At 36.2% G+C, this 20,660-nt stretch overlaps 5 protein-coding genes and 1 non-coding gene across 9 annotated transcripts; 2 read left to right on the top strand and 4 right to left on the bottom strand.

Moving 5' to 3' along the window:
• Nucleotides 1–1,175: 1,175 nt before the first annotated feature.
• LOC123010336 (zinc finger RNA-binding protein) lies at nucleotides 1,176–9,352 on the bottom strand. 4 transcript variants are annotated; one of them, XM_044407154.1, is made up of 17 exons: nucleotides 9,203–9,352; nucleotides 8,776–8,975; nucleotides 8,607–8,728; nucleotides 5,830–5,971; nucleotides 5,573–5,780; nucleotides 5,220–5,374; nucleotides 5,050–5,166; nucleotides 4,880–4,983; nucleotides 4,641–4,823; nucleotides 4,254–4,430; nucleotides 3,897–4,204; nucleotides 3,536–3,840; nucleotides 2,712–2,803; nucleotides 2,138–2,233; nucleotides 1,611–1,865; nucleotides 1,452–1,554; nucleotides 1,176–1,407 (listed from the first exon to the last, which is right to left on the bottom strand). In XM_044407154.1, the coding sequence occupies exons 1-17, from the start codon at nucleotides 9,250–9,252 to the stop codon at nucleotides 1,334–1,336; spliced, it is 2,691 nt and encodes an 896-aa protein (XP_044263089.1). In that variant the 5' UTR covers nucleotides 9,253–9,352; the 3' UTR covers nucleotides 1,176–1,333. The 4 variants fall into 4 exon arrangements, with proteins under 4 accessions (XP_044263089.1, XP_044263087.1, XP_044263088.1 ...); XM_044407152.1 differs by having other exon boundaries at nucleotides 4,880–5,166; nucleotides 5,573–5,777; XM_044407153.1 differs by having other exon boundaries at nucleotides 1,176–1,395; nucleotides 4,880–5,166.
• Nucleotides 4,479–4,609, bottom strand: LOC123010370. The gene has a single exon (XR_006413100.1). It is a non-coding gene; the product is annotated as a small nucleolar RNA SNORA79 (small nucleolar RNA).
• Nucleotides 9,353–9,752: 400 nt separating the features above from the next.
• Nucleotides 9,753–11,264, top strand: LOC123010042 (2-oxoisovalerate dehydrogenase subunit alpha, mitochondrial). The gene is made up of 3 exons (XM_044406664.1): nucleotides 9,753–9,909; nucleotides 9,973–11,078; nucleotides 11,127–11,264. The coding sequence occupies exons 1-3, from the start codon at nucleotides 9,856–9,858 to the stop codon at nucleotides 11,200–11,202; spliced, it is 1,236 nt and encodes a 411-aa protein (XP_044262599.1). The 5' UTR covers nucleotides 9,753–9,855; the 3' UTR covers nucleotides 11,203–11,264.
• On the bottom strand, nucleotides 11,241–17,010 carry LOC123010040 (thyroid adenoma-associated protein homolog). The gene is made up of 13 exons (XM_044406662.1): nucleotides 16,953–17,010; nucleotides 16,739–16,896; nucleotides 16,355–16,686; nucleotides 16,088–16,307; nucleotides 15,814–16,040; nucleotides 15,379–15,766; nucleotides 14,663–15,327; nucleotides 13,943–14,620; nucleotides 13,723–13,855; nucleotides 13,031–13,669; nucleotides 12,825–12,979; nucleotides 11,842–12,778; nucleotides 11,241–11,788 (listed from the first exon to the last, which is right to left on the bottom strand). Exons 2-13 carry the CDS (start codon nucleotides 16,871–16,873, stop codon nucleotides 11,387–11,389), a joined length of 4,911 nt encoding a protein of 1,636 aa, XP_044262597.1. The 5' UTR covers nucleotides 16,874–16,896; nucleotides 16,953–17,010; the 3' UTR covers nucleotides 11,241–11,386.
• Nucleotides 17,011–17,184: 174 nt separating this feature from the next.
• On the top strand, nucleotides 17,185–18,398 carry LOC123010045 (MOB kinase activator 1B). Its single transcript, XM_044406669.1, has 4 exons — nucleotides 17,185–17,346; nucleotides 17,396–17,562; nucleotides 17,615–18,006; nucleotides 18,054–18,398. The coding sequence occupies exons 1-4, from the start codon at nucleotides 17,333–17,335 to the stop codon at nucleotides 18,132–18,134; spliced, it is 654 nt and encodes a 217-aa protein (XP_044262604.1). The 5' UTR covers nucleotides 17,185–17,332; the 3' UTR covers nucleotides 18,135–18,398.
• A 199-nt stretch (nucleotides 18,399–18,597) lies between these two features.
• Nucleotides 18,598–20,584, bottom strand: LOC123010043 (heterogeneous nuclear ribonucleoprotein H-like). Its single transcript, XM_044406666.1, has 6 exons — nucleotides 20,428–20,584; nucleotides 20,124–20,376; nucleotides 19,943–20,083; nucleotides 19,691–19,829; nucleotides 19,138–19,498; nucleotides 18,598–19,087 (listed from the first exon to the last, which is right to left on the bottom strand). Exons 2-6 carry the CDS (start codon nucleotides 20,371–20,373, stop codon nucleotides 18,866–18,868), a joined length of 1,113 nt encoding a protein of 370 aa, XP_044262601.1. The 5' UTR covers nucleotides 20,374–20,376; nucleotides 20,428–20,584; the 3' UTR covers nucleotides 18,598–18,865.
• Between the last annotated feature and the right edge of the window lie 76 nt (nucleotides 20,585–20,660).

Genomic DNA, 20,660 nt, shown 5'->3' on the forward strand with positions numbered 1-20,660 from the left:
ATTTTGTGAAGTTTTGACAGTTTTTTCACTTTTTTCTAAAATATTCCTCTTTTTTTCCCAAATGTCTTTTTTTCCATTTTTGTTGCCCATTTAGCAAATAATTTTTTTTAAACGTTTAACAACGGTGTTTTATTATTCGGTGTTTTGTATGAGAACATATTTAAATTTGTATCCCTAATGAGATTTGAAAAATGTGAGTTTAAACTATATAGTTAAACACGAAAATTGTAATTTCACAACAAAGAAAAGACTTGAAAAAATAAATTCATTGATTTTTAGTGTCTCTAAATTTGATTGTTTGATTGGACAGTAAAAAATAAAAACTGATTTTTAAAAATTTAAAAATTTTTAAAAATAGAAAAAAATTGTCAAAAAAGAAGACAGTTGGGGCGAGAAAGGAGGAGTATTTTAGAAAAAAGTGAAAAATTGTCAAAACTTCACAAAATGTGATCAGTTTTTAATTTTTCATGGCCAATTTTCCAAATCGGACAACTTTTTTTATAAAAATAAAATAAAAAAAAACATTGTTTGAATTTAGAACGATATGGTTTACTAAATAAACAAAGAAAACTAAAAAAAATAGAAAACGAAAAACATATTACAAAAAAATTAAAACAATAAAATTTGAATTTTTCATATCCAATTGAGGAATTAAATTTATAAGTGCAAAAACTTTTTCGTTTTTTCAAGTCCTAGGGAAACAAATTAATTTTTTTGTTAATTAAATTAAACAATAAAGAAAATCGCTGAACGTTTCGTCGAATTTAACACAATTTTATTTACTAAGTAGTCAAGGAAAAATTACAGAAATAGGAAAAGAATGTCGAGAAAAAAATTTTAAAAATCTCTTTTTATTTTTTACTGTTCAAACAATCAAATTTAGAGGCACTAAAAATCGATGAATTTTGTTTTTCAAGTCCCTCCGAGATATAAACAGTCTTTGTTGTGACATTACAATTTTCGTGTCCAACTGTGGAATCAAATTTCGTAATACAGTTTAAACTGGCCAAAACCCGAATTTTTTAATCCCATTATTTAATAAAATTATTTTAACGCTTTTAACGAATTTTTTTCAGTTGTTTCACAAACTTCAAATTTTTCCCACTTTTTTGTGAAATATTTTAGGTAATTTAGGGGTAACAAAAATCACTTGAAACAAAAATAAAACTCAAACAACTCGTGTAATAGTTTTATTATTCAGACAATACAGCTAGAAAACAAATTACGACTACGTAGATATACAAGTCCACAACAAAATCAGCATTTCTATCATTTATACATCAAAATACTTGTAGAAAATAAAATTACTAGAATTCTCATCTCCTTAATTCCTTCACTTTGACGTCTCCGCCGTAGTCTCAGCCCCTTCCGTCTTGACCATCTTCCCACTATCGCCTATAACCACACCTAAACTTTACCAGTCCCAAAAAATCCCCTAAACCAAAACTTACTCTCAGAATCGGCTTGTTCCCCTCCTGAACGACGCCTCTTCCTCGCCGATCTATCCCTTCTAAACACCTTTTGTTGCGTCGGCAATGGATCCATACCCAAAACCTTCAAAAAACAACAAAATTAAAACACAAAAATCCCCCAAAAACAACATCACATACTTTATAAATCTGTCGATAAGCAATCAATCTCAACGCATACTGCGCCGAACAAGTCAAATCTTCACGTTGTTGGGCCGAAAGACCACTTGCCGCATCCGGACTGTCTTTCTCACAAGGATCACCCAAACCAGGACCTCCAGGAAGCAAAAGACCACTAGCAACCGCCTCCATGACACGACGAAGAGCGTCTCCAGGCGACAATTGCACCTGACCAGGAACCGAAGAAATCACCTTCTCTGCAAGCAATTCCATGGCCTGAAAAAACATTACAATTAACAAAAAAAAAACAATTAAAGTGTCTCGGATTTGGGCATGCAGAATCGACGATTTTTGCAACGATTCTGTGAAAAAATCCAAATTTTATTTATGCTCAATTGAAAACAAACGCAATAAAAACTACGCTGTCAAGCATTGAGCTGATTTAACGAGTCGCACATGTCTGTTACTATAGTAATTAATATTGTAACTATGGTAACAGAATTAAAATCGTCATGGTAACAATAAAACCAGTGGCGGGGGTAACTTACCCATGAACTTAGGGGCGACCATGTGGGAACTCTCTGACACAAATCCCTCAAAATACGAATGATGACCACGCAGGAATGTAGACCCAAAGCCCTAGCCTATCACACATTAAAATCAATTAAAAAAATAATAATAAAAATTCCATTAAATATAACATTTTTAACATTCGAGGGTTCTACACAAGAATTGATTTGATTTTAAACGTTAACGGTGATTAATTAGTATTAAATTAAACGTAAAAATTGAGAGAAAAAACAAGTAGAACCCTCTGATGATTTAATCTGAATTTGATGTGAACTTTCTTCAAATTAAGAAAACTGACTTTACTTTTTTTTAATTTTCAAACTTTGATAAAAAAGGGAATAGAAGCAAAAATAAAACTCTAGCACAATAGCACAAAAAACAAAACAAAAATGATTTTTTTAACGGCTCCGATTCCCTACCGAAACACAAACCAAAAACTCACATCGTCAGACTTTTGGTTTTGATATTTATAAAAAAATTACATTTTTTTTCCTTTATTTTTATGAAAAAAATCACGCGTCGCGGTGTGAGACAATTTCATAGGACACAAACCTGGAACCATTTGGTATGTCTGAGGGCTGCCAGCGCCTGGAGACACTTGCCGCGTGCGAGAACGTCCCGGTCCAACCCGCCGCTCGCAGCTTCTAGACATCATCAAGAAAGGGTGTTTGACCATCTGCGCCCACCTCTCACACCAACACGTTCCACTCTCCCATTATTTTTATTATTTTTTTTTTTTCGAAAGAAAGTGAAACGATTGGAAAATGTGAAAAGTGAGCCGGCTGGTCAAAAATCCTTATCCCACACCACACCTAAAATCAACTCGAAAAACAACCAAATCACAGTACATAAGTGTATATAAGTATTGGACCAAAAAAATATACAAAGAGAAGATAAAATCAATGCATCACACAATAATAATAATAACACATCTCTTACACCGAAATTCTTCTGCTTCAATTCTATCAGTCCGTATTTTTTACATATTGAAACAAAAGACTGATACAGACTTGACAGCTGTCAAAAACTAGAAGAGAAAAAAAAGTCCAATATTTATTAAAAACGATCAAGGTTTAAGCTGATTTTTTCGTCGATCAATTAATCAATACCCACCTTTTAGTGTCTTCAAATTCATAAAACAAAAATAATTACAGTAACCTGTAATTGAACTTGCAATAGAAAGAAATAGAAAACTCGAAAAAAAATTAAACATTTTCTCTCTCTTACAAGCCTACAATTCCACCTAGAAAAAAATTCAACACACTCAAAATTCTTGCAGCTTAAACCCCGCACAAGTACTGTACACACCACTCATTCATACGTTTTTTTTTTTTTTGTTTGGTTACCTATATAAAATTTTTCATCTCTCTCGTTACCTTGCTCTCTCATAATGGGACTCGTCAGTTGTACCAACACTGTTAATCCATCACCGGTGACTGTAAGTCCAGCCTCGGCTGCATTAATCGTCACTGTATAATTATTTTCAGTGGCAACTTGTTTCAATGCTGGTGGTAATAAATCAACTACTTTACGTAGTAATGCCAATGTTGGTTTATCAGCACATAAAACAACCAATTCAACATTAGTATCGCCTCTTAATAATAATCCTTTTGCTAAATGACCAACACGCATCACACCTTTAAGGATACGATTGGCATCCCTGTCTTGTTGAAATGAAAACCTACAAAAAAAAAATAAAACGTTACAAAAATCCCCTAAAAATCACGTTGATTTTACAATTGATTATCACGGCCGTCTTCTTTTTGTTGTTGTGGTTGTGATTGTTGTTCCGGTTTTGTTTCTTCAACTGGCTTAGGGGCGGTGCTTGTACTTGCTTCACCTTCTTTTGTTTGTCCTTCTTTTGGTTTTGTACTTTCAGCCAATTGATCAGAAACCATTTTCAGGGCACGTTCCGTATGACTGACAATACGTTGAATTGATTGCAATTCCTCTTCTTTTGGATAAATTTCAGAATGACGTGCCATTACATGACGATCATCACTTGATTCAGTTCGACGAGCCATCGGCATACCACCTTGGAAATACTAAAAACACCAAAAAATTTTGTGGTTTAATCAAAAATATAACACATACTGGAGGTGCTCCTCCTGCAAATGGCGGTCTTCCACGTGGATACGGCCCCAAATTCCCCCTTCGACACATCTCCATGTACTCTTCTTCATAACGGCGACGATCCTCCCAATACATACGATCATCTTCATCTTCAGGCATATTATAATGACGACGAGCCCAAAATTCTTCACGCAATGCCTGGAAAAACAAAAATTTCAATTTTTAACCCACAAAAGTAAAAGAGAAAAGTGTAAGAATTAGCAAAACCCAAACGTCTAAAACTCAATAACGTTCAGCGTGAAATAACTCTAATTTCATCTACGACAACCTTAAAATTTCGAAAAGCATTCAACGCTTAACAAAAGGAACAATTGTCGATTTAACCCATAAAAAAAAACAATTACTAACCGCTCTTCTCATTTTTTCCTCTTGAATTTTTCGCTGTCTTAATGACGGCTTCACATCAACAACCAGATCCGGATTGACTTTTTTCTTGTATTGTAAACGATGACGTCTTCCTTTCATGTGCATTTCTTTAGCATTGGGATCGTTGAAACGACACTCGCACAACTTACAATTGAAACTAATCACCTGTAAAAATAAAAACAATGTATTTTTTTTTATTATAAATTTTTTTAATCCCAAACCTTTCCATCATCACTCTTAATTTCTTCGATATAATCCTGACCGACTGGTTGTATATCCGGTTCTGGTTGTTCATCAATATCGTCATCTTTCGAATCACCATTACCTGTGGGAATGCCGAGACCTCCTGATTGCACAAAGTTTATCTTTGGTGTGGAGGAGACGGACTTACGAGGACCACCGATTATTTCCGGTTCCTGTGGTGGAATCGGTTTACCCAATTTCGTATGTAACAAAACGACTTTTTGATGTTTGGCTCCACGAATATGGGCAGCGTATGCATCATTCCCTATTAACAAAATTAGTAATTTTTGTTTTTTCCAAATTAAATTTAATACAAACCTGTACATGTAACGTCACACAATTGACATCTCAACGAATTACCAGCACGATTCTGATTGGTTACAGCAACAGAAGCTGCCATTTTAGTAGCCGCTTCGCGTTTCTTATGTTTTTGACCTTCTAAATGTTCGCGGTAGGTTTGAGGACCGGCACAACTACAAAAAATAATCATGTAAATCCCCGATTTTAAAATAAAATAAAATGTTAGATAATGACACAAACAATTGCCAACCACAAGTGTATATTAAAAAGCCATCTATCTTTCTACTATTGCAAGGTGTCTGAACGAGCGATTACAGTGTTACCAATCGTCGTAATTCTCCTTGCTTTCACATACACTTAAAATCACTCACCTAATCTTACAAACGTCACAATAATGTAATTGTTGTGGTTTAGGTGGCGCTTTTGTTCTCATATTTTTCGCCCCTAAACCCCCTTTTTTGTAACCTTGCCATCCGCCAGTTTTCTGTTGAGCTGCACCTCCTTGTTGAGCGACATACATTGTCGCTGCTGAATATAAAGCGGCGTCGTAACCGGAATAGGTTGTCGTCGAATTTGCTTCTATGAAACATTTTGATTTTTTTAAATTTTTAAATTATAAATTTCTTACGTTTTGCCTGAGTTGTCGGTTGTGCAGCTATAGTTGTTTGTGCAGCCGGTTGAGCATAAGATGCTTGATATCCGGTTGCATTTGCTTGATAAGTTCCAGTATATTGGGCCGGTTTTGCAGCCGCTGCTGCTGCTGCTGCTGCCTGAAAATGAAAGAAAAACATTTCGTCAGCATTTTACGAAACAGAATGACGGAAAAAAAATGCTACGATCAGATTTATAAATAAAATTATTATTACAAACAGACGGCGAGACGATGAGAAAGATTTGTTACATCACTGATAGATTTAGTGGGAAAAAATACAGTTGACTAAAAATCCCGAAACTATAATTGTTAAAAACAAAAATTTGATGTTAAAATACTTTCATTATTTGATAAATCACCAGGTAAGAAGCTATTTTTAAAGTGTTATTTTATCTATTAATAATCTACAACCTAAAAACACATTTCTACGCCAAACTTAATTTCGAACAAGTCAAGCGTTTGTTAAATTTTTCTAAAAAATTCTTACAAATTACATAAAAGTTCTTTTTTCAAAACAAATTTTTCAATTTTAGGTAAATATTGATTATCTTTAAATGGTAATAAAAATTTAATAATTTTCACAATTGACGGTTGGAAGCTGTCAGTCCATTTGTAAACTTTGAAGAAATTTATTTAAAAAAAACTACATAATTGTAGAAAAAAATTGTTTAATTTTTAAAGAATTTAATTTTTAATAGAACAAATTAAAAATATTTCGTTTCTTAAAATCCCAAGTCGGTGTGAAATTCTTTTGTTTTGAACGACTCACAACATTGACTTTTTCTTTTATCAATCTTAAAAAAATACAATTTCTAGTTTTTTTTAAGAAATAATTTTTACATCGCCTTAAAAATCTGTTATTTTTTTGTAACACACAGTTGGTAACTGTGACCTTTTCGATAAATTTCAGTGTTGCCAGCTCAAAATAATTAAATTTACCAGATCTGAGCTGAAAAGTTACCAGATTTGCACCTATTTTCACCAAACTACAAAATTTAATAATTTTTTTTATTTTTAATACTGTCAAAAAGTCACCATTTCTTACATAAATCTAGGAAATCTACTCAAAAACGTGCTTAGACGCTCGAAAAATTCTAAAATCTAAAAATAGATAACGTTTTTTCATTTAGTCCAATTTTTAATTAATTTTTGAGAAATACCGGGTGACAAAAAAATCTGTTGGCAACCCTGAATTAGTGGTAACCCTTCTAAATTTGTTATAGTGTTTCAGATGACGGCTAAATCAGCAGTCGCTCGTCATAAATAAATGACAATTGCCTATAAAAGTTTGACGTTTGAATTTGAAAATCAAGGCTGCCAAATTAAATTTTAAATTTGACACCAATCATTAACAGTCATCCGATATTTGAGTTTTTACTCGAAAATAAAATACCTGATAAAGGCAAAAATAATTACTTGATTTAATGTTTCTTTTTTTGGTTTGTTTTAGCAAAATCTTGCAATTAACAGCATTTTCGACCATATTTCGTGTTTTTTGTCATATATTTTTTGGATAAAATTTCACTCAAAAAGAGCTAAATCGAATGAAACAAACGAAATGACATCAATTTACATTTATTTTCGTTGTGTTTAAGCATGTTTTGACAATATATTGCTAAATAAATGGCATAATTTGATAAATTTTCGGTTTGTTTTTAACGAAACTTTGCAAAATAGTTCCTGTTTCTGGCTAAAAACATATACTAAAACGCTTAGAAATGGACAAAATAATGCCTTTTTAACTCGTTATAGCGATTTTTTTACCTCGTTGAGTGAAATATCATTTATTAAAACAAAACTAACTCTCGATTTTTCAACTTATTTTTGAGAAAATTTAGCATTTGAGTTTCTGCATGGTTCAAACACGTGCAAAATTCTCAAAAATTGTGTCAGCATTTTTGTCTTAATTTACTATATTAATAATTAAAAAACCAAATTAAAAAAGTTAATTTTTCTAATATTTGGGCGAATACTCGATTTAAAAAAATATTTAATATTCTAATTCATTAATTTTCTGCTGGAACTACAGTCACGTTTCAAAAAAAATCATCAGAAATTTGATTTTTTCAAAAGTTTTCACCAAAATCATTAAACATGTATAAAAATTACCAGATGTGGTGAAATTTTACCAGACCTGGCAACACTGCTAAATTTACGAAACCTAAATTTTTTTGGTTTGTATTAGCAAACCTTGCAATTAATTAAATTAATTTTTTTGACAAAATTTCACTCAAAAAAGACTAAATCGAATGAAACAAACGAAATAACATCAATTTAGGTTTGTTTGTAACGAAACTTTGCAAAATAGTTCCTGTTTTTGGCTAAAAACATACCAAAAAGGCCTAGAAATGGAAAAAATAATGTACTTTTTGACCCGTTTTAGCGATTTTTTTACCTCGTTGAGTGAAATATCATAGAAAGTCAGCATTTTTTACTGAATTTACTATATTAATAAATAAAAAACCAAATTTAAAAAAAAATTCAAAATACATTTATTTTCTGTTGGAATTATTCACGTTTCAAAAAAAAAAATCATCAAATATTACAATTTTTTCAAAAGTTTTCACCAAATCATTAAACAAACAATCACCAGACCTGGCAACACTGCTAAATTTATGAAAACTAGATTTTAGTGAATTTAGTTTCAACAGTTGTCGCAAATTGAATCATAAAAAAATCTGGTAATTTTCTCACTTTACGGTTGGTATTCATAGAAATGTTTGACATTTGTCCCCAAATTGGGGCCCACTTACCGCAGCTTGTGCTTGTGGTTGTCCCGCCGCCCTTTGCGTATACGTAGTGGCATAGGTGGCCGGCTTGGCGGCGGCAGCACTCTGATCGTACCCTCCCGTGTATCCTGCAGCTGCTGTTTGCCCTATAACAGCCCCCATAATCCCCATTCACACACTTAAAAATACCCACCGTATCCGTACTCGTAGGCGGGCGTAGCCCCCGTCCCTACAGCAGCGTAGGTCCCTTGTCCGGCGGCGGCGGCAGCCTGATAGGCCGTATCGTAGGTGGCGGCTCGTTGCGTACCGTAAGTGGCGGCGGCGGCGGTGGCAGGCGCCGCGACGGCGTACCCCGCCTGGCCCGGCTGGTAGGCGGCTCCGGTGGCGGTTGCACTACCAAAAAACACTATTTTACACCGAAAATTTCAAGAGGGGGGCAACCGACGCGAAACCCGCCCGAGGATTATTGATCGGACAAAATGCCGGGCGCCATTTCCAAGGACGCCGGTTTGAGACACAAACATTGCAAAAATTGCGCCCCCCAATGAAACTAAACATGTGAGGGGCGCAATTAACCAAAGGTGATGACACGAGGGGGCTAACAAGGGGGCTACACTCACCTATATTGCGTTCCGCCGTGAGTAAAACCAAAATAATTATTCGTCGCCATTTTACTGGCACACACGCTGACAAATAAGACGAAATGGGAACGGGGCGACCTCTACAACCGAAACAAACCGGAAGCGCAAAACGGCGCCAAGTTTAAATCTGTAACGACTTTTACGAGAATTTAACCAATATATTGCTGAAATTGTCACACCAAACGTTTTATTCATCGATTCTCAGACACAAATTCGCATTTCAGCATCTATTAACGCAAAACACAAAAATAAAAATGTTAACTTTGGTGTAGACAACCCGCAATACACCTGTGCTGTTTTAAACACTCTGATAACGATTAAGCAAATATAATAATAATAATCTAATAATGAGAAACATTTAACGTAAAAAAAAAACGATATTGCAGTTAATAAATAACAGATAACCAATTTTTGACACTACTATCAAAAGTAAATTTACAATTAAGATAATTGAAAAAATAACACGTTAAAAGTGCCCGTATTGTTTTTCTATGAATAAATTATCCCCTCCCCTCTATTGTTTTTTCGGAATATTTCAACAATCACCAGTGATTACTTGATAAACTCGCTGGTATTACAACAAAGGTCAGGCTTGAAAAAACAAGCCAAATTAATTGTCATTGAGTGATAAAATGGCAACGCGAAAGTGTCTCCAATTGTTAAAAAATCGACGTTATTTGCATACTGTGAGTTGAGTATTTTTTAATTTAATAAAAAATTGCATGTATTTTTGGTTGCCTAACTTATAGGGGCCTTATTTCCCGGGGGCCCAAACAACCTGGACCGAAAAGCTGTCTTTTGTGACCAAGTCGAGTTATGCCCCTATCCCCGTGTACCGTGTCATGGACCGTAAAGGGTCCATTATTGACCCCTCAAATGACCCAAATCTTCCACAAGAAACTCTTCTAAAAATGTATAAAGACATGAGGACGCTCAACACACTCGATAAAATCCTCTATGAGAGTCAACGTCAAGGTCGCATCTCTTTTTACATGACCAACTACGGGGAAGAGGCCATCCATGTGGGTAGCGCCGCTGCTTTGGACCTGGAGGACGTCATTTATGGGCAATACCGCGAAGCCGGGGTTTTGGTATGGCGGGGCTTCGCCCTCCAACAATTCATCGATCAGTGTTACGGAAATAGGGATGATTTGGGGAAGGGGCGCCAAATGCCGGTCCATTACGGTGCCAAACACTTGAATTTTGTGACAATTTCAAGCCCGTTGAGTACACAGATGCCGCAAGCTGTGGGGGCTGCCTACGCCCTCAAGGGCACAGGCCGAGTTGTGGTGTGTTATTACGGTGATGGGGCGGCGTCCGAGGGGGACGCACATGCAGCTTTTAATTTCGCAGCGACTCTTGAATGTCCCGTGATACTCTTTTGTCGCAATAATGGGTATGCGATTTCGACGCCTGTTAAGGACCAGTACCGGGGGGATGGGGTGGCTGCAAGGGGGCCCGCTTATGGGATTCACACATTGCGAGTCGACGGGAATGATATTTTCGCTGTTTACAATGCTACCAAACTTGCAAAAAAATATTGTTTAGAGGAGAGTAAACCGGTGGTGGTTGAGGCAATGGCGTATAGATTGGGGCACCATTCAACTTCTGATGACAGTACGGCGTATCGAAGTCAAGAAGAAGTTGACCAATGGGCAACTACTGATAATCCAGCCACGAAAATGAAGATTTATTTGATGAAAAAAGGTTTGTGGAGTGAAGATGAAGAAAAGAAGTTTTTGAAAGAGACAAGAGAGGCTGTAATGAAGGCTTTTACACACGGTGAAAAGAAATTAAAACCGAATTGGAACGAATGTTTCAAGGATGTTTACAAATTTATGCCCGAACATATCGAGTGAGTCTTGCAATAAATTAAGCGTTGTGATTGGACGAATTTTTACAGGAAACAAATGAACGAGATGAAGAAACACGTGGACAAGTACAAGAAACATTACCCGATTGACCAATACGAGGCGTGATCTGTTTTTTTGCAATTTAAATTAAAATAAAATAAAAATAAATAAAAAAACACCTTATCTTACGGTATAGTTTCATGACATTTTAAAATAATCGGTTTTATTGCCTAGAACGTAAAATAATTTAAATTTAGCGCCAAAAAAGCAAGCGTAACTATAGTAACGTCTATTTGGCGCTAAATTTGAATCACGGAAATTTGAAATGGACCTCCAGGACCGGATTATACAAATAAGTGAAAAAACATTTAACAGTTGCGTAATTGTCACTCTTGATCCGATTTCGTAAAAACGTCAGAATTTTCGTATTAAAAAATAATTTAAAATTTCTACAAAAGTCACTTCCCCCCTCCTCAAGAAACACTAAAATCCTCCTCAATGCACAAATCACAGTTTTCTTCACCCCTGAATCCACCATAACCGATGGTAACTTGATTAAAGCATTTAATACGACTCTTGTGACCAATAGTGTTCTCTCTTCGAGTAAAATCGACCCATCATGGTTCCATACTAACCCATGGAGTACGTCACTGGCCGCGTACGCCACTGGAATATTCTCAGCGTGTGTGTTCAACTCGCCTCTTTCATACACCTGTAACATACGAGACTGTGGTGCGAGTTTGAAATTATCACGTGACTTATTACGTCAGAAACGTCACGTGTTATTTCCGGTAGGTGGCGCAACGACCACGAAACGAGAAAATTGATGGCAAAATCGGGCGGTAATTCCCATGCAATTGATGATAAAAACAATTCGCGTGAACGCTCCGGTGAGGAAACTGTATTACCGACTAGACTCATTGTTTGTCTCACAAGTGGCTCGTCATCTTCTAATAATACTAGGATAATGTTGGATAAATTGTATTTTTCGAAAGGGGGCACTTTGAGACACTTCCATACATCGACGAGACATTGGGCAACGGCCAGGCGTCGCCATTCGGGGGCTGCCGGTGCGGCAGATTCCTGTAATAATTTCACGAAATCCCCAATAAAATTCGCATCCGGTTGCCACTTTTTCAAGATGGTTTTCACAACCGAAATTACACAAGACGTAACTTCATCATTCGTTGCCATAGCAATTAGATGTTCCAATGTGTTTAGTCTGCGGTCCGTGTTAAAATAACACGGATAAAATTCCAATAACAGTAATACCAAAATCAAATCGTTTTTTGTTCTCAATTCAGTGTCAAAAAAACGTATCAAGAATGCATGTAGACTAGTCAACAATTGTTTTTTCGTATGTGAATCAAATGAATGTACCAAAAGTTTGATTTGTGTACAGATTTCTACATTACCGGCCACTATTAACGGATGTTCTTTGAACCGGTCACGGCTCACTTCCTGATTCAAATAAATCAAAAAATGAAGACATTTGTGACGCATTTGTGTATTTCCTGTCAAATATTTTTCAAACATGGCGCCGATTATGTGATAAGTGTTATCACAACGTTCGAATTTATTTAAAATGATAAAGAGTAACAATTGAAAACGGCTCCATTCGTGATATGCGCCCTCTGTACGCATTTGTGATAACAATTCTACAATTTTTTTAAATAAATCCAAATTTTTATAATCACGACTTCTGAAAAAAAATAAGAGTAATGATAATTGTGACATTAATTTTTTACCTTGATAATAACATAAAAACCATATCCATGTATAAAGTTACAGTTAAGTGGTGACAAACTCGGCTTTCGCCTCGTCTCAATAAATGCAAACTTTGTTCCAAATACGTCGTTATTGGTAATTTATCGAAATCTTTGCTTTGAAAAATATGTAAAATCTGAAACAAAAAAATTGAGAGTCACTCACGACGTTGTTTTGTTTTCGTTACTTGTAACAACAATCCGTGACATTCATTATCTGTCAAATTTCGTGAAATTCGTTCAAAACTTTTATCCAAACGTGATTGAAATAGATTTTCTCCAATTAGTGCAAGTGATGCCCTCGCTGCTAAATCCCTCGTGCGTAAACACGAACTTTTCATACACACCTCAACATAACACAAATATTTCATCACTTGTGTATTAATCGTCTCATTACATCCCGGATATAGCTGTCCTAAGACCATCAAAATCGGTTCCAAAACTAGACTTTCTTTTTTATCGCACTCGTGTTGTAGCTCGTGTAATAAAAACTCAAACAATTGCGGATAACGGGCATGAAACACCGTCAACGCCATCTTGGTTTCTTTCACACCAAAAATTCGTCTCACCAGCGCCGACCATAACAATGTGGCCGAATTTCGTACACCCCATGTACGACTTTTGTAATTACAAAGTGCCAAAATCGCACCACGATCCACATAAACAATTATATTCTCACCCAATTTCGAATCTTTGAATAAAAAACGTAAAACATTGAGACAATGGATGCGAAGCTCGGCGGGGGAATCACTCGAAATCGATAACAGTGAATCGAGTGTGCTTCGGAGATACTCGAGACTTGTTTCGGTAAGATTCGGAAGGAGACTCTACCAAAACGAACATTAGACAGGGTTTTTGGAGTTTGAAGGTTGGTATGTACCAGAATTAAAAACGGAAGACCGGCACTACGACGCGTTGGTGATAAACGATCATCGATTGTTTCACCAATACAGAGACAAACAGCCTCGGTAAGCCACTTCGATGGCAATTGACTCAAATTTGTATTTTTTGAACTGAAAAATTCAAATTTAGCGCCAAAAATCGACGACGTAACCATGGTAACTGAAACTGAAATTTTGGCGCCAAATTCAAATACTTACGCTAGAAAACTTTGACAGATGGTATTAAAGGCCACGTGGGCTTGTTCAAAAACACCTCGATGTTTAGCTTGGATGAAAATATCTAAGAAAAAATCGCCAATTTTTCGTAGAAAATCTTCCGAAAGCGAGTTGTCTGTGTTTTCATTTTGTATTGTTTTTTTGACAAGATCGGCCATTAATAACATGACTTCTTTCATTGTTTTCCACGAATTGACTAAAATTTTTTGTGATTTTGATGATTGGTCCGTGTCGGTAATATCGCTTTCTTCAGGAAGATAACCTTCCGGTGCTAAATTTGCGACGATTGGTAGCACTGCAGTACCGTATTTTAGACACAGTTGGCAGTACTGTTCCCACGTGTAGGTGAATGCTTTCGGATTGTAACGAATAAGTTGGAAGATTCCATAAATCGGGGTTTCATCGTTAAGGTTGGCAATATTGTCGAATAAAGGCGCAACGACATTAATTTCCGGTTGTACCAACTGAAAATAGTAACAAGCCGAAAGACTCTGATTCGGACGAATATCCGAAAGCATGGCTACCAACATTTGGAGGAAATTGTCTGAAAAGTCGAGTTTTTCGAACGATTTTAAAATCTCAACAGCCAAACTTTTATTCGATTCGTAACCATCGAGAATCAAATGTTTCAAATTTTCAATATCATCAGCCTGAAACAGACTAGACCGAAAATTACTAAAAAAAATTCAAAGTTTGACTCACTTTCTCCAATCGTAAAAATTTCGAATAAAAAGTAACAATTCCATCGAAATAAAACGTCGAGAATAATTCGAGTCTGGCGACAAATTAATTATCAAAATTTCCAACAGATGGCGTAGAAAAACACCATAATCCGTATTCGGATTTTTCGTCCACGTGACATTAAAACGTCGCAAAACCTTCTTATAATACGTCACAAATCGTGTCCTGATGTTGGCACTAGAAACCGAAACGTTGTATCGAAAATACCGAATCAGAAACGTCAATTCGAAATCGGTAAAAATTTCGGTACTTTTTTGACATTCAGCAACGACTTGAAGTGCATCGATTCGAATCTCGTCGTCATGGTGACACATAAACAACTCCAATTGTTTTTTCGGTATTAAACAACGCCATGTTGAGTCAATTTCCCGCCCAAATTTACTTCCAGTCATGCGTGCCAACCGAACACACTTTAAAACAATTGAACACTCAACCGATGTTGTCACTAGATTTGTAAATAAAATCGAAAAAATCGTCGGTTTTTTGCGCACAGCTAACGTGATTATATCCTCTAAAACTTTACTTTGTTTCATTCGTAAAACACCTAAAACCGGTTTTAACCAAACTTGAACAATTTTCTCGTCACAATTCTCTTGTAACATTAGATTCGAGTAAGCTAAAGCGGCCTAAAATCACAATAAATTAATTTTCGATTTACAGAATTCTGTATTACCGACAATGTTATCTGATGTGGCTGCTGCAACCATCAAGAGTTTATTGCGAAAATACGAATCAAACAAATGCGAATCGATCACGTGACTGGTCACATGACATGCAACAAGTCGAACTTTACCGAAAGTTGGTAACGAATTCAATTCGACGATGAGTTTTTCCAAAGGCGACTTTTCGCCATTTCGGTGGCGTTTTTGCGCTTCAATTGTTAATTTTTCCAAGAGTGATTTAGTGTTTTGGGTCACGTGATCGACGAAATGGTCCAAATGTGTCCAAATAAAGTCGAAACTTTGCACAAAAAGGTGTGGAAAATTCGATGAATGGATTATGTGTTTTGAGAGTGTATCCAAAGTGCGACTTATGGGGACTATTGGGTCGGGAAAGTTGGTCAAACTGAAAAAAAATAAGTTAACGAGTTTTTGGACTTTTCGGGGATTTACCTCATTCCTAAATCGATTAAAGTTGTGTAAAGTGATTCGCAGAGCGGTTTTTCGGATATTTTCAATGAAAGTACGTCACGTGGGACAGTATTCGAAATGGTCAAGTAAAGAATTGCTTTCAATCGATCAGTTTTGAATAAATTCGGAAAATTTTTACTTTCAAGAATCACACAAAAATCATTTTTTTCGTTATCTATGAAATCCAAAATGGGATAATTTCGGTGTTTCTGTGGGGAAAAAATTATAAATTTGTCCAAAAATTGACAAAACTTACCAAAAAGACAGTTTCATTGTCGGGTAATTGAACCGAAAAGTACGAAAAAACTACAAAACTATCCAAAATTGTCTCAAATTTAAAATTTTCATAATTTTGCAAAATTTCAAAAGTCAATACAACCATTTCAAGGGCATAATTACTCAATTGTTTTATATTTGCACGTGGTATAGTCACAGCCAACTGATGCAAAACCATACACAAACAATCATTACCATAGCTACAAAAAAATTATAAAAATTTGACATTTCATCACAGCCAACTTACGATAATTGACTCGTAAACGCCTCCAGACTGTAAAAATAAAACAAAAAAGTTTTTTCTAAAAAATCGTGACTAAAATTTTGTATACAACACGCGAAAAAATGCACAACTTTATCACACAATGTCACACTAAAAACGAAATTATCCAAATTTTCTTTACACTCATTCGTAACACTTGATACAATGTGTTCAAAAAAAGTCATTTGACCAATTTGACGCAAATTTAATTTTTTGTACATGTATTTGAGCAAATTTTTGCGAGCGTTTGTGTTGGTAAACGCTTCGATTACGACGTTTCGGACGTGGTAATCCTGATGAGTGTCGTAGGTGTCGAGCTTAAATAGTGATTTTTTTCATACACCCTGTATATTAAAAAAAATTACTTACGATTTTGTCGATCAATTTTTTGTAAATTGAATCGTCATTGCATGATTTTAAATCGTTTAAAAGTCGGCTTAAAGTGGAATTTTCGGGGCAAATCTCATAATTTGTGGTAAATTTCAAATTTGTAATGGGGGCCATACCAAACGACTTGAAATGTTACCCTGAAATTAATTAGTAATTAATTGAGAATTGTGTGCTTACAAATAAATAATTTTACATAAAACACGTTAGTTTTTGTTGTGATGGTTTTTTTGAAAAGTGAGGTTAAATGAAAGTACCAACGTTACTTGACAAAAATCACTATTGAGAATAATTGCAAATTTTGCATTTTTCTAACTTACTGATACTTTTTTCGTGTTTTGTTAATTGTTAAAACACTGTATTAACCGAACTGTTGATAATTTGCGTTTGTTTGTGTTAAAATTGTGGAAAAAATTCAAAATTGGCGCTTGTTTTTGACAGTAGCCATTCCAAGGTCACGAAAATGGTACCGATAAGACTTTCATCGTGAATAATTGTTTCTGGTCGATGGATTATGGGTTTATTTTCAGTGATTGCGTCCCATTTCGCCTTTGACTGACTCAAATCGCACCCACGATGAGTTTCCTCTTGTAAGTACCCCCCAAGTGACACTTAGCCCCCTTACTAGCCCCCTTGTAGCGGTAGCCGCTCGTCTAAGACCTTCAAGCCCAAAAAGAACATCCCTGAAGGCACCCACCAATACGAATTAATGAAACACGCTGCGGCCACTTTGGGCTCTGGAAACTTGCGTTTGGCGGTGATGCTCCCCGAGGGCGAAGACCTCAACGAGTGGGTAGCCGTCAACAGTACGTACTCCAAGTCTCACCAACCCCACAAATACAGCCCCCTTGTTTCCAGCTGTAGATTTCTTCAATCAAATCAACATGTTGTACGGGACAATCACCGAGTTTTGCACTGAGGAGAGTTGCCCCATTATGTCGGCGGGCCCCAAATACGAATACCATTGGGCTGATGGTCACACTGTTAAAAAACCGATCAAGTGCTCTGCACCCAAATACATTGATTATCTCATGACATGGGTGCAAGACCAACTCGATGATGAGACGCTTTTTCCCTCGAAAATTGGGGTTCCATTTCCGAAGAATTTTCTCTCGATTGCTAAAACGATTCTTAAGAGACTTTTTCGTGTCTATGCACACATTTACCATCAACATTTTAGTCAAGTTGTGCAATTAGGGGAAGAGGCACATCTCAATACCTCTTTCAAGCATTTTATTTTTTTCGTTCAGGTGAGTCAACATGAGGGGGATCCCCAATAATAATTTTTTTCTTTCAGGAATTTAGTTTAATTGAGCGACGAGAACAAGCCCCTCTTCAAGAATTGATCGATAAATTGACAGCAAAGGAAGCACGATGAAAAACAAATATAGTGCCACAAATCGTGAGACAGGGTACAGGATTATGGGGGCACTATCTATACTTAAAAACAAGATAACAACTTATTTATTGCACTTAACCACGTAGGCGACAATTTACTACTACTGAGTGTTGTTTGTTAATTAAGCTTCATTTTTCTATATATTATTTATTATATTTTTGTTCCTGTTTTTTTTTCAAGTTTATGATTAGGTATTTTTTGTATTTTATTGACCACAATAAATTGCGCTTTTATTCAATTTCACATCTCTAGTCCGCTTGCGAAATTTTTAACCATGTATTATAAATCTATTTTTAGAATCAATATACACTAGTAAGGCCCCCTCAGCACACATCATTTTTTTTTGGAATCTACCCCGTTTAAAATACCTTTAAAAATGTTAAAATTTTAAGGAAGCTGCCTTGATTTTTTATTGGGTCACATTAGCACAAAACACTTGAAATTCACTCAAATTAATTTATTTACTAAAAATTAATATTTCATTTATAAAACTGTTCAATTACAGTTAGTAATGGAGGGTAAAATTGGATTTTCATCCATGAAAACCTCTGAAACAGAAGAATACAAAAACACAGCCAATAAACAAACAAACCAATTTTTGGCCGGCATTTTGTACGTTATTTGAACACAACAATACAAAAATAAGAATTTAAGTAAAAAAATAACCCTAGATAAATACTTTCAAGTCTTTTTTTTTATAGCGATAAAATTTAAACTCGTCTCCTTCCGGTAACATAACCGGAATTTCCGTTATCGGCCCCCGCCGAATTCAAAAACAACTCAATATATCTATGTTGCATATGACCCTTGTCTTTACTCATTGCTCTCATAGCATCCTCGTGTGATGCAAATTCAACATCTGCTTCACCGGAAGCTCTTCCGGTATGATCTTGCAATAGTTTAACATTGGTGGGAACAATTGGTTTGAAAAACTAAAACCAAAAAATTAATTAATAATAAAAGTGAGGTTATGTGTACATACGTCGGTAATATCGGCCGCTGTAGCTTTAAATGGGAGCCCCCTCATATGGACACAATGCATTGTCCTGTCTCCAGTTTGATTACTTTCACTCCACGAATCAATCTCGTAGGGACTTCGCCCTCCACGTGAATCACTTCCATTGCTCCAAGTTGATGAATTTTTTTCATAATTGTAATCGGAATTGACACCTTTAAAATTGCGTGAACTACGTGATTGGAATCGATTTGAAGTCCCAAAACGATCACCACGGTCGTAGGGGCTCGGTCGTGAATTATATAGCCCCGAATTGGAGCCTCGACGATTATTGTACCCCAAAACGCTGTTCACTTCCGATAAACTACTTCTGAATATTTCGATGTATCTAAAGGGGGCACAAATGCGATTGGTATTAATGTCATGACGGCTCAAGATGGGGCTGTCGGGACAAAACTTACCTCAATTCGGACACTATCACATTTATTTTTTGACAAAACTTGTGTGTTTAAAATAATTGTGAAAGTGACCGAAAACCGATAGATAAAAAAGGGAGCCCCCATTCCCTCCCGTACCCCACCTGTGTCCAATTTTTTCCCGATGTTTCAGCAGAGCTTTCTCTGCCACTTCTTTAGTAACAAACTGTACGTAAGCCTCCCCCGAACTCCGCCCTGAGTAGTCAGTCAGTAGAGTTATCCCATTTGGTACTATCTCCAACCCTACCCAAATAACCCAATCAACCCTTGAACTCAACAACACGAAAAAAATTAAAGGTGTAGTAAAAAATGAAAAGAATTTCTCGCGACCACTTTACACACACCCAACGACGTACCGGTGAAAAACTGCGCAATCTCCTCCTTCGAACACCCGAATGGTAGCCCCCTTAATCTCACACAGCCGTCATCGTTGACACCATAAGTCGGACCTGACCGTTTAATCACCCAATCCATTTCCGCCTTGTTCACCTTGAAAACTAACACAGAATAAACACACCACAGCCCCCATAAACCCACCTTCGATGTATCTACTCCCGATGTGCTCCCGGTCTTTCCTCAAAGCCACATTCAAGTCTTCCTCACTCTCAAACTCGACGAAAGCCTCACCGCTGGGGCGACCCTCACGTGACGAAGTCATATGAATACCAAGTTTACCATTAAATACTTTGCAATTCTTGAAAAACTTTAAAATGTCTTCGGTGGTCGCCGACCATGGCAAACCGCGCAATTTCACGATGTAACCCTCGTCGTGCTCACTCAATGACATGACCTACGGACAAAACACATGAAATCACATGGAATTACACAAAATCAAACGCACTTTTAGTCAATTCACACGATTTAAACGCAATTACAAATTCGCAAAAAGATGCTTACAAAATGGCGAAAACAAAAGTGACAGCAAGGGCTACCAACTCACACCAATTTTCACGAAATAACACTCACAAAAAACAAAATTTGGATAAGTAAGCCCCCTCACGGGTGTTCCACCCCAAACCGCACCATTTGATTCAATTAAAAACAAGTTTGGACAAGAAATTTGAAATTGTTCAA

Source organism: Tribolium madens, unplaced genomic scaffold, assembly GCF_015345945.1.
Source record: "Tribolium madens isolate multiple individuals breed KSU strain unplaced genomic scaffold, Tmad_KSU_1.1 Scaffold_7;HRSCAF=85;Tcas5.2_LG10, whole genome shotgun sequence".
NCBI classification, from domain to species: domain Eukaryota; kingdom Metazoa; phylum Arthropoda; class Insecta; order Coleoptera; family Tenebrionidae; genus Tribolium; species Tribolium madens.